General features: G+C 30.7%; 2 protein-coding genes across 2 annotated transcripts; both read right to left on the bottom strand.

The window, feature by feature from the left end:
• Nucleotides 1–2,549: 2,549 nt before the first annotated feature.
• LOC124833252 (uncharacterized) lies at nt 2,550–3,752 on the bottom strand. The gene is made up of 2 exons (XM_047307674.2): nt 3,005–3,752; nt 2,550–2,923 (listed from the first exon to the last, which is right to left on the bottom strand). The coding sequence occupies exons 1-2, from the start codon at nt 3,462–3,464 to the stop codon at nt 2,844–2,846; spliced, it is 540 nt and encodes a 179-aa protein (XP_047163630.1). The 5' UTR covers nt 3,465–3,752; the 3' UTR covers nt 2,550–2,843.
• Nucleotides 3,753–6,236: 2,484 nt separating this feature from the next.
• LOC124833258 (sequence-specific DNA binding transcription factor) lies at nt 6,237–12,565 on the bottom strand. Its single transcript, XM_047307683.2, has 6 exons — nt 12,412–12,565; nt 8,630–8,823; nt 8,407–8,536; nt 8,121–8,321; nt 7,824–7,991; nt 6,237–6,979 (listed from the first exon to the last, which is right to left on the bottom strand). Exons 2-6 carry the CDS (start codon nt 8,761–8,763, stop codon nt 6,536–6,538), a joined length of 1,077 nt encoding a protein of 358 aa, XP_047163639.2. The 5' UTR covers nt 8,764–8,823; nt 12,412–12,565; the 3' UTR covers nt 6,237–6,535.
• Nucleotides 12,566–12,926: the final 361 nt, after the last annotated feature.

Genomic DNA, 12,926 nt, shown 5'->3' with positions numbered 1-12,926 from the left:
GGTTTATTTTTACTATCGAAGGAAACAACTGTATATTTTGAAATTAGATTATAGAGAAATGTAATATTTAAACCTTTTAAGATACTGAAAAGTGTAAAAATATGCTTTAGTCATAAAATTATTTTTTGAAAATTTTTAAAATAATAAAATGTATGTCTTAAATCAAGGAAGAATTAATAATATATTAATTCAATAAAAGAAAAGATATTACTAATATTTTACATTGGGTAATCGAATCAAACAAACCTATTTAACGTATAGTTCACAAAAATCTAGCTACAAATTGATCTTTAAAATAAATTGTCCTTTTATCTATGCTTAAGTGTCTAAACAGTAATAAAAAATGAAAAACTTATCAATTAGGAAAAAACTATATATATATTTTTGTTTATATTTACTAGCTAGGTGTGCTTATGAAGAATTTAGGTTTGATAAAATTTTATTAATCAAATCAATTTGACTTGGATTTTTTATTAATTGGATTAGTTAATTTTTGGTTTTTAATCTAAATTCAAATATATTTAATTTAAGATTTCATAGTTAAGATAAAATTAACGTGTAAATTGTTTATATTGTGGTTTAACTTCACAAGTATATTCAGTTTAGTAAATTCTCTTTTAACGTAAATTTCAATAAAATAATTCATGCATTTATTTAATGTTCGTATTTTATGTATTTATATACAAAGGTGAAATAACTTATGGAGATTAAATTGTAATAAAGAGAAATAAAAAAGATCAAGATGAATTAAAATGGTCAAATTGAAAATGTAAATTGTAAAAGCTAGATTATCAAGAGTAAAACAAAAATTAATAAATCAACAAAAATGGTGATTCAAATTGTAATTATCATCAAAGAACAAAAGCGGTGATCCTATTTACAACATTCTAAAAGTTTTTTAATTGTAACGATACTTTGTTACCTCTTTTACATTTGAACAAATTATTTATATGTTTCATTTTTTTTCATAGTTATTAAATAAAAATAAAAGAAAAGAAAATTAATAAATTGTGAAATGCTTTAGATCCATTCATGTTGTGTCAATTATGTCTCTCTTCTTGATTTTACTAAGCAATTTTTTTTTTCACTTATGTTGGCTTTTCTTTCAATTTTTCTTGATATCTTATATCATTTTTTGAAGTTTTCTTCGTTTTTCCAAATAAAACCGTAAGGATGAGTGACTCTGTGGATGAATGAGGTTGCAAAAACTTAGATAGTATGGATGATTGTGAATTTTCTAAGAAAATATGAGGTCAACTCTTAAGGAAGAAAGCCTAGAGTAGTCTAGAAGAGAGGACTTGTATAGGGAGAGCTCAAGCAACTCAATTTCAACAACATTTCTTTACTAAACTCAAGCTTAAAATACAAGAGGTAAATGCCTTCATTTATAGGCCAATAAACCCTAAAAATGTCTAAGAAATGAGAGCAAAAATTTGAATTTTGGAGCAAAAAATTGTGCATGCTTGAGGTGTGACTTTCCACCTAAGTAATCACATGTTTGTGCTCTATGTGCACAAGTAGACACTTGCAAGACAAGTTTTCACTCCTTTAGATTTAAGAAACCTAATTTTAGGCACACACCTTGGCCCGAATTTAGGCCCATCTCCTTTTAGGCCCAATAAGACTCAAATTAAAAATCCTATCATACTCTGTTCATTATACAAGACTCAAATATTACTATTTTAGTATTTACAAAAAAAATCTTAAATTAAGTCTTCATATATATTTTTTTAGCCCAAATGAACGTCAATTTGAGCCTATTCAACTCCGATGAAATCTAATCTTTTTAAATTCTTATTATTACTCTTCTAGTTAGTCCCTTACTTAGGAGTTTGTCATCAGTTCATTATCTGAAATTTGTTATGAAATCTCTCTTAACTTACATCATTCTTTTTTATATATGTCTTTTAAAAGATTATAAAAGTAAACGATAACACATATTTTAAAATCAAAGAATATAATACTAATATACTAGGTTTAATAAAAAAAGTTGTCAAAAAAAGACTGTTAAAAAAACTTTTTTTTTGTTTTTTTGAGTTGTATGGGTAGTCGTTCAAGGCATTTGAATTTAAGAAAATGTTTTTTTTTACAACTTTTTTATAACAGTTTGTATTTTCCATATTAGCAACCTTAACCGTGATTATTATACTAATTAAAGAAATTAGAAAACGCCTATAGCATTAAATAAGATTATATAATTAGGGATGTTAAGCACTATTCCTAACATATACTGTATGAGTGGAATATACTCAGAAAAGACAACGATTTTAAAAGAATTAGTCTTTCATTTTATCCTTTATTTCTTTTATACTTAGCAAGTTGGATTTAGGAAGTAACATAATATATAATATAGTATGTTCCAAATACAAGCTAAATAGAAGTTGAATTTGCGCTGTAATAGCTCGTATTTCAAAAGTTGGTGCATGCATACATGCATAGAGTAAATTGGAAGAAGAATTTGATGGTATTAAAGGCGAATCTTAGATGCAATTACATTTTATTTGAATCATGGTAAAGAAACGCAAATTCCTATACGCCGTAGTATTTACCAGTGGCTCAAAACTGTATACATGGATAGACCTCGGAGAGACATACGAAAAACATATCTATAAAAACGTAAAAAGGAAAAGAAAGGGGTATTTAATTTAGTCCAACCATTTTTAGCTCCAAACAAAAACCCCGACAGAAAGCAACACACTTTTGTTTTGTGTTTTGGTTGTTTTTGAAGTGTCCAGAAACGAAAGCAGAACGATAGTTGTGTTCTTTATTGAGATTTCAGATTCTGCTTTTCGCCTTCTTGCTATCTATAACATATATCTTCCTCTGTACAAAAATTCCACACTTCAATGAAACTGCATTACAGAACAAGCTACAGCCTGAGCCCAATGCCTTAACTTCGTCTTTACATGTTCAGGGTCGTCCCCTGCATACATGCATATGATTCGAAAGTGATGAGGATTAGTATTATGAACAGTAAGATGGAAAAAGAAAGTGAAAAACTGACCTGGGTTACAAATCTTCCAAGAATCAGAGTCAGATGGTGGTGGTGTAGCGTTGATGGAGCTGCCAAAGGAAGAAGAGGCGCGGGCGTTAGGGGTGGAGACCGGTGACATCTGGCGGTTGACGGCGAAGTAGAGATCGAGAGCAGGCAAGGTGTCGCACAGTGTCTGGCCGTCTTCCTCGTTGAAACCGAACCCTAATTCTATGCAGCCTTTGAGCTCGTGAAGGTCCTCGTCGGTGACGTCGTCGCAGTGGTGAAAACTGTTCCTCCTTGTTCTCGGTCTCGTCTTCCCCTCTTGCTTCTTCTTCCTCTCCCATGCAATGTCTCGCGGCGCCTCACACAGCGATAACTGCTTCGATAAAAAACGCTTCCTTTTCTTCAACGCATCTTCTGCAAACGTAATGTGCTGCTGCAACTTCGCATCTACCTCCTGCATCTGCACACGTTGCTCCACTTCTCCCATGTATACTTTTTGTGTATATACTCGATCGATTCAGTGTGTATATTTACACCTATCAATGCCTGAAAGTATCTATATGTATATGTATATATATATCTATCTCTATATAATATTTTATAGGCAAAAGGGTGGCGCTTTATTTATTTGTTCAAGAGGAAGAATTGATGGGTGTGTAAGGAAGGATGTGTGGGTGGTTATGGTGGTGGTGGTGATCGGCGGAGGCAACCTTGAAAGAGGGTGGTCGCCTCGCCGCCGTGGAGGGTTGATTGGTTTGTGCCGATGGTATAATGAGTTGAGTTAGTTAATGGTGAAAATGGTGAAAAACGAAGGGAGCTAAATAATAATGAGGATTATTAACGGGGGTTTCTATTTGGTGATTGGTGTTTGACCATTCGTTTGTAACTGTCAGCAACTGTTAATTATAGAACATGATTTAACTACTTTTGGGCAGATACGAGGATAAAAATCAGAATATGCTTTACTTCAACCCTTCCCAAATTTATGAGGCTCTTGCTTCGTTCCACTAATAGTAATGTTGCATTTATTTACAAACATCATTCTTAATTAGATTATGAGTTAATTTTTAGTTATAAATTCAAATACTGTGTCTCTTTTCTTAATCTTTCAAAACAAAAGAGAAAAATTGTTGCGTGGCTCCTTTCTTTTTGTGTATATTTAGATGGTAAAATAATTCTGACACATCTAAATTTTTTACGTTCATTTCATTTTATTTTTACTTATTTTTTATCCTCTTCATTTTTAAAAAAATACAAAAGTTTATATTTTTATGATTATTTTATCTTTGTATTCTGTATCAAGTGAATATAAAAGTGTGTCATGGTACTATTTAGATGTATTCAATGAAAGAAAAATAAGAGCAAAGATTATTTGACACACCTAAATATTTTACATTTATTTGACAATATTCTTACTTTTTACCCTCTTCTTTCTTCAAACAATACAAAAATTTACACTTTTTTATTATTTTATCCTTGTAATATGTGTCAAATGAATGTAAAAGTGTATCATGATATCATTATTCAAAAAATAAATAATAACAATGGTCAAACTTCAAATAAATAAAGAGTAGGGATTTTGTAAGTGACAACAACCTGTTTGAAAAGTTTAAGAAAGACTTCTTTCAAATGTATGCTTGTAATCGGATAAATAAAACAGAACAATTTTTAGTAAAAACTTAGAAATTTTAATTAAATCCAAACGTATATATAGTAAGCTCTATAGTTTTTTTTTTCTTTTATAATTTTATAATATTTAATTCTTTATACTCCCGTCTTTGTTTTCGTTGACCGTTTTCATTAGGGTTTTCTTACTTCATTTAAAACTACACTAAAAGGAACAAATCTTATTACACCCATTTTCTTTAATTTTTAAATAATAATTATAGTATATCGCAAAATTAATTTTATTATTTTCATGATTTCAAATATATATTGAAAACACATGTTTTTTTTATAGATAGTCCTCTTTCATCAATCAAGTACATTATAATGCAATTTAATCATTCCTAGTTTTTTATCACAATAAATAATATTAAATTTTAATGAACAAACAACTTCATCTAGTATATGATGAGGACTCAAACAAATAATATTAAATGCAGTTCATACCTTTTATAATGTTAAATATTTCTTTTTTGATAAATCTTTTAAGACTTTATTTAAAAAATGGGACATAAGTAATAAATAAAATTGAGTGAACCAATATAAATAAATTACTAACACATTTATACCTTTTTATATATCTACACGGATATTTTTAAAACCCTTTTGAAAACGCTTTTAAGTAGATACTGTCCTGCAGATCATTCTTCAGTGTACATTTTCCATAACACTTTATGAAAGCTATACAAAACATTCATTCCATCCATCTTTTAGAACATTCTTGTTATTTTACATAATGTAATAACTAGATTAATCCTATAATTCGAAATCATGGTGTGAAGAATTCTCATCCTGCTAGGAATCATTTTGATTAACAACATTAATTTCGAAACTAGATGAAAGTTCTTATGTTTGTTGAGAGGTTTCATAACATTCAGATCTTGCTATTAAACTATTATTTTTAATTATTTTTCATGACAATATTTTAAAATAACTAATTCAAAATAAATTTCAAAGTAACTATTATGATAATAATATAGTATTTGTACATTCATACATATTTATATTAATACAAAATTTATAATGTATATAAATATTGTAAAAAAATAATTAGATAATAAAGAAAATTATGTAATCAACTCAGTACTGTTAAACACCATATCATAACATTAATCAACTAAACGAGTACTTTTATAGACGGTTTGTATTATATGAAGAAGTAGCCATAGGCATGTTTTATAATCCTACAATGTACTTATAGAAACAGAATGATCTTATACAGTAAATACAATAATTTCAACAAAAATATAATATTGTTTTAACAATCACATAGAAACTTAATTTTAAGAATATCTATGGTATTCAACAAAAATATAATAATATCCTTTTAATAACTACATTTTTAAATTCAAATAATTACTTATAATAAAAATCCATTTTTCAATTTTTTCTTTTTAATCATTACTTTTTTGAATTCAAATGGTTAGTCATAAAGAAAAAATCCTTTACACAATAAAAAAAAAATTGTCTATAATATAATTATAAAATTTATTTATTTTTGTGATTACTTTTTCATCGATAGTTTTTATTTCAATAATTAAAACTTATTTTATAATTTAATAAAACTTTTACTATATAATAAAAGAAAAGTAGATACACAGATGTATTTTCATTATTAAGAACACGGGTCAACAAAATTTATGAAACACTGCAAGAACAATCTCTCTCTCTCTCCCCTCTGCCACACACAAAGATGATTATTCTAGTTCTTTTAGGTATCTAAGACCAACGCATTAGTCTTTGTCATTGACCATACTAGGGGGTTTCAATATAAGGATTTTTTTTTTCATGTGAAATTAACCAAACCGAAATTACCCACACAAAATTGACCTAAGTACACACAGGATTTAAAAAATATGATTACCATCTTACACCACTAAAACACTTATCATTTCAAAATGAATAATCCTTCAAATCAGATTTTGAGTCGCCTAATTCCATGTCTGCCATGCACTCTTCCTCAGTAAGTGGTGGGAGTTGCCTTGTCTTACGCTTCATATTGTGCTTGTGCCACTCACTCTTGTGATGTTCCCTGTATAGCTTAGACTCATCAAAAGAAACATTACATGTATTGCACTTGTTTTGCTTTTGTTGTCCCTCAGTAGGCCTACTCGTGGATGAAATTGTTTGTTTCTGAAGTTTCTCATTCAATTCAACCACAGAATCATGAGTTTCTTTGGGCAAAGGTGCAGGCATATCCTCATAATCATTGTATTGATCTACATGTGTATCCCCCTCCACATAAAGAGAGTGAGCAAGAACTTCAAATCTTCCATGCATCTTATTCATAACAAAGTCATGACAATCCTTATATAGACCAGGTTCCATTTCAAAAACCTGCAATTCAAATCCAATCAGAGAATATACCATTATCCCTCAACACGTTAGCAAATTCAAGATTGATATTCACCAACTTTTGGAAAGGATAACGTTTCATCCATTAATCCAACAGAGACAACAGAAGAATCATGGAACAGTTTCAGAAATAGACGGCCTTTGGTAGTGAGGTAGGAAAGAAAGTCCAAAAATAGAGCTGATTTTGCATTGGTTAATGCTATTCTTTGTTTAGCAGATTGCATGTATCTACAACTAACGAGAAGTGGCAAAAATATTCTATATAGCTGCCATAATTAACTAAAAGCAACAACGGAATGTCATGCTATTTGTAACTTCATTTACTAATGAACATGGCATAAACTTGAACAATAAGCACATACAATGTCCCAAAGAATGTGACTGACCAAATACTAGAATTAGATCATCAACACGACTACTAGAAAGTGGACCCTTCGTTAGCTCTCCAAAGCTTATTTTAGCTTATGAAAGTGTCCCGTGACTCTTAAAAGCTCTTTTTATAGCATGTTTCAATAGTCTTTATGTAGAAACATAAAGATTATTTCACTAAGGTTTTAAGTCAAATTTATGAATAAGTTCTAGAATGATAAATTTCTGATAAAAGTGCTTAATTAAGTGGCTTATCTTAACACACCCACATAAGAGATAATAAAGACTTCAATAAAACTACCAACCATAGTAATCCTTGGTTTAACTTTCAAGTGATAATATACAATATGAGAAATAAAAATAAAAAAACAAAAAAAACAGTACAACTAAAATTAAAATAGAATTGACCATGGAACTATAGTTGTTTACAACTATACAAGAAATAGCAAGTACTTACAACAGATAACTGAGCAGAAGATCCTTCTTTAGAAATAACAGTAGCATTCCATTCCTTCAGTTTTTCTAAAAGATTAGGCAATTGGTCCTGAGGAGCAGTAGCACGTATTCTCAACGGACATCGTTTTATAGGGAAGTGCTTTTGAAGTTCTTGAATTAACTCCAGAGCCTGTATCATATAAAATATATCAGAATAACTTTCATAACTTGTATTGCCAATCATCATAACATCATTGTAACAGTTAAATAAATGAGAAAATTGTAGCATAGAACCATTTAGAGTGATGGAAAGAGAAACCTGTTTCTTGGAGGCGCTGTGTGGATCAACGGCAAAATGGATTTCCCGCATAAGGCGTTCAATCATACTGATAGTATAAGGGCGTTGAGTCTCAGTATTGTATGTCTTGTGCATTACGATGGTTGCAATATCCCTGAACTGACTTGACAACAGTGATTCCCTCTCTTTCCCAGCTACCTGAAGCTCCCCTTTCTTTAAAATCTGCTCCCTCAAAACAACAACAAAAAATAGAGAAAAATGTTATTGTTATTATTATAAACTTCTGATTTGAGGCTTCCTTACTTACATCTAAGCATATATTGGTCTGGTCATCAGTGCCAAAAGCTGCAATTAAATCCTTGGACTTGGCGAGAACCCCTTTGGAAACATTAGAATAAACAGTATGGGACTGCAGCACTTCATCCAGATCTTTTTCCCTGTTGATAGAAATTCAAATGTAATGGGAAATATGGAGATTGCGTAGCATATGTATTATTAACAATGAAGAGAGGGGTAAGAAAGGAGGCTACACTCCAGAACGCCAAGAGAGGACAGTGTTAGGGTAGCATGCAATTTCAAAGCGCATGCCATGCTTCTTCAGCCGCACCACTGCCACATTTGTTAGCCTCTTCTGCCCTACAGGCTGCACTAGTGTTCTAGACATCTCTTTCCTTTCTTTGTTACTTTATGCCTCCTCTGTGCTTCTTCCTTGGTTAGGTTGAACCTTGATGAATGAGAAAAAAATATTAAATAAATAAAGCATTTTTCACTGTAAACACTATCTTGTAATGCTTGTAATTATCTTAATGGAATTCACAAACTTATCCATTACATGCATGCAAGCAAGTTGATGCTTTGGGCTACAAATAGTAAGTCATTAGGAGCGTGCAGCTACGTTTGTCAACAGTGGACAAGACTACCAAGATTGGCTTTAGTTCCAACGTTCCAAATTCGGGAGTCACGATTATACGATAGAAATTGAAATTTTTTCAAAACATTTATAAAGTTTCCCAAGAAAGATAACTAAATATTAATAATTGTGCGACCATTATATTAATACATAAACTAATCTACAAAGTTAAAGTTTACATAGACCTCAAATCGTTATTACATTATACATGAATTTTTACAAAACCCCTTTCAACTTTAACTTCCCCTCTCAAGCTTCCACAGGATAATTTTGCTCCAGTATAACATCAGAATTACACTATCATTGCAGTCACACACACACAAACCACAAACAAACGTATGGGTGAGCTAACGTTTAAAACACATATACAACCAAACAATCAAATACAATGACATCATAAGAACACATCCAATTCATTAGCACATCAATATCAACAATATCTAATGATTACAACATTCACCATCACAAGTATTTTCTGAATAACAACAGAATGCATGCACATAGTCATAATTCTTCACAAATATAGCATACCATTCTCATTTTCAAGTTTCAACATCATCACCATATTTCCCAAGACATTATTCAATCTGTTGGAAGTTCCACATCGACTAGAGATAAAGGTCAATTTAGAGTATACGCTTGAAAGGCCATCGGGTACATGTTTGGATTAAAGTTTACAAACTTAATTTCGTTAAAATTTGAAAACTGAGATTGAAAAAGCAACCCAGGACTTGCTTTTACAAAACAGTGTTCAGCTAAATTTTAATGTGCAAATCTTGAGTAACGAAACATGTCAGGAAACTATGTTTGGGTGTCCAAAACTGAAAACCACAAATAGCTGAAGATGAATTTACTTCCACTTGAATGTGAAAATTGAAAAATGCATAAAAGTTACCTATTAGCTAATTCATATATTCATAGGGATCCTTACATCCGTGATATTCAAAAAGGATATTATAGGTAATACAAAACCATATATTAACATATTCAAATAAGTAAGACAATTTTGACAATCCCAAACCTGGAGTAATTGTGCCAAATTAACATGTCATGAGATATTATTGGTACAGTAATCAAATTGGGAAGTGAATTGTACTGAATGGCAAAAGGGAACAGCAGAGGAAAAAGAGGGGCAAAAGATTTCTCTGCTTCAGGAATTTATACAATATAATGTTTAAAAAATACTAAAAGATGTGGATACGATTTACTTTTTGAAGTGTTCAAACACAACCATAAAATGAAAGATTGTCCAAAATTTATGATCAAGCATTTCCTTGTTATAACATATGTTTCCAGTTCATATATCAGCATATTTCTCCACTGTTACAGACAAGGTGGGCTTAGGAACTTCACCCATTACGCTTTCTTTGTTATCTCTGGTTTTTGAATAACAGAACAGCAGGTACTCTTCTAATTTCGTAGTATCTGGCTATGTTGGAAAAGTTATCAGTGTTAAACTTTTAGCATGCAATTTTTACCGCATACTCTTTTGTTAACTCTTCAAGCACGCCGACTATGATCTTACATGAACCACACCACAAGTGATGTCCAAAACTCCACAAGCCTGAATATATCATTATTTGCATCGCAAAATAAGGCTTGCCACTTACTACTACCTAAATGCTTTCTTATGCAAAATAAAGTCAAAACATCACCAAAAGAGACCTAAAGGATATTCAACAATTTGGGTGCAAAATGTTAACTCTGATATAAAGTTCTATTCAATGATATTCCTTGTACGATTTGGGTACAAAATGTTATCAATTGTATACTTTTATCCCTTCGATGTTACTTTCCATGAACATTACGTATGCTAGCTACCAATGAGATTGATTCAATTAGCAAGAAGTCTGGTTTACCATAAGTAAAGTCTCGAATTTGATTCTTGGGAAAGGGAAAAAATAGGAACCTAGAGCATTTGGCACCCTTAAATGGGTTCATTTGGCTCAACTAAATTGTACTAACAATCTAAACAAAACACAAATATGTTTTGGGTTAATTTACTTAGCATAACCAGTTCAATTGCAGCTATTTATTTTCATTTGTCCAGTTGAAGTTTTAAAAGATCCATCATTTCTTATACACGTCTATGTAGAGCCATAGCATTAACAGAAGAAGAAACCAACAAATCTCATCCTACATTAATCACACTTTGGATGAGGGCCTATAGTTAACCCTACAACTCCAGCACAGCAAATCCATATCCTACATTAAACCCAACAACTCCTAAAACACCTCACATTCACTGATGCAGTTTGGTAAGCAAGTAAATTACATCAAGTAATGAAATACATATGGCTTTGAATTGTCTGATAATCATGAATTGGTATGATTTGGTATCGCTGAAAATGCTCTAAGGTTTAGAGCAGCAGAAACTGAGTATATTACTTGGTACTCGTAGCTACTAGTATAACTTTTAATTTATTTTATTATTATAGCTTGTTGAACTGCATCAACTATTGAGGGGCAGCATCAATTGAAGGTATATCGAGAGGGATGCTAAGCCCAACAGTTTTTTAAGGGACTAAGGGAGACTTTGATCAAATAGAGCCAACATGTATCCTTATCTTTAGTCTTACTTGTCTTTATTTTACATATATGCACCATACACAACATCAACTTCCTACATTGGATTTTGAGAGTGAATTCATGTTTAAAGAAAATATTGTTTCCCTTGCATGTATACATGAATCAAGTTATATCCGTATGCAAGTATTGATACTAAATCTATCATAAATATTTTATGATTAACCTGTTTCCTGAATTATATTTTTCAGAACGATATTCAAAGGTTGCTGCCCTGTGAGTGTAATTCAGAACACAAACGACTGCTATAAGTAAGAGCATAAACCACGTAATGCTTGCACAAGGAGTCAAAACTAAAAACTCCAAACTGGAGATGAGCTATTAATATATGCTAACATTCAAATAACAGTCTACAGTCACGTGGATGGAAAAACTGCTTGTAAAACAACAGGTGTGTAAGCTGTTTTCATGTTTGGGCTAAAATCTGTTTGGGTTGGTTTGCATGTAAATCGTGTTCTACTAAAATTCAAGTTTTTGTATAGTACCATGTAACAGAATGTTTAATTAAATCTTACAAATTAAAAAGTCAAATTAGAAAATAAAATAATTATACACAAGATAGTACTGGACGTGCACTTCAAACAATCCAAAAGCTTGCTCCCCATTCAATGCTGAAATTTTTTTGGCAAACTAAACCCTACCTCCCAATCAAAAATTTAATTTAAACCCAACTAAAACAAACGAACACAATTAAAAAAAGTGGATTATGACCAGAACAATATCACATAAAATATACGAAGATGTCAAAACAATTTAAGAAATGACAAATTGCTGAATTGGAAAAGTAGATGGTAGATAAAAAGAATGAGTGCTCACCGACGGCTTTAGATCCTTCAGAGCCCCCCGTCAATGGAAGGAAAGCAAAGCTAGATTGAAGCTAGGGCACGAATGCGAAGGAAAGAGAAAGAAAACAATTTTCAGAGTTTAAGATAAAGCGAAAAACTTATTTTTATTTTATTTAATACATTATTTAAAAGTTTCTCTTATTTTATTTAATATGATATTTAAAAACTTCTCTTATTTTTATTTGATTTAATACATTATTTAACTCATTTGCTTGGAGAAATTTTTTCCTAAAACCTTGTAGTGACGTTAGAATGTGTCATCTCTCTCATTCGAGTTATCACTCTTAGTTATTTAGTTATTTAACTCATTTATTAGTAAATGTAACACTTTTTGGTAAACGGGTTAACTTATTCACTTAATTATAATTTTTTTAAAATTAAAATAAATTATAATTGTTTGTAATTCAAATTTAAATAATTTCATTATAAACTAATGCTAAACTCAAAAGATAATTTAAAATAAAAAAATTAACATAAAACTCAAAT

The sequence above is a fragment of the Vigna umbellata genome, chromosome 5 (genome assembly GCF_029865625.1).
Source record: "Vigna umbellata cultivar VRB3 chromosome 5, Vumbellata_1.0, whole genome shotgun sequence".
Classification (NCBI taxonomy): Eukaryota; Viridiplantae; Streptophyta; class Magnoliopsida; order Fabales; family Fabaceae; genus Vigna; species Vigna umbellata.
Note: the sequence above shows the minus strand (reverse complement) of the source record. Positions and strands in the feature narration are given on the sequence as shown.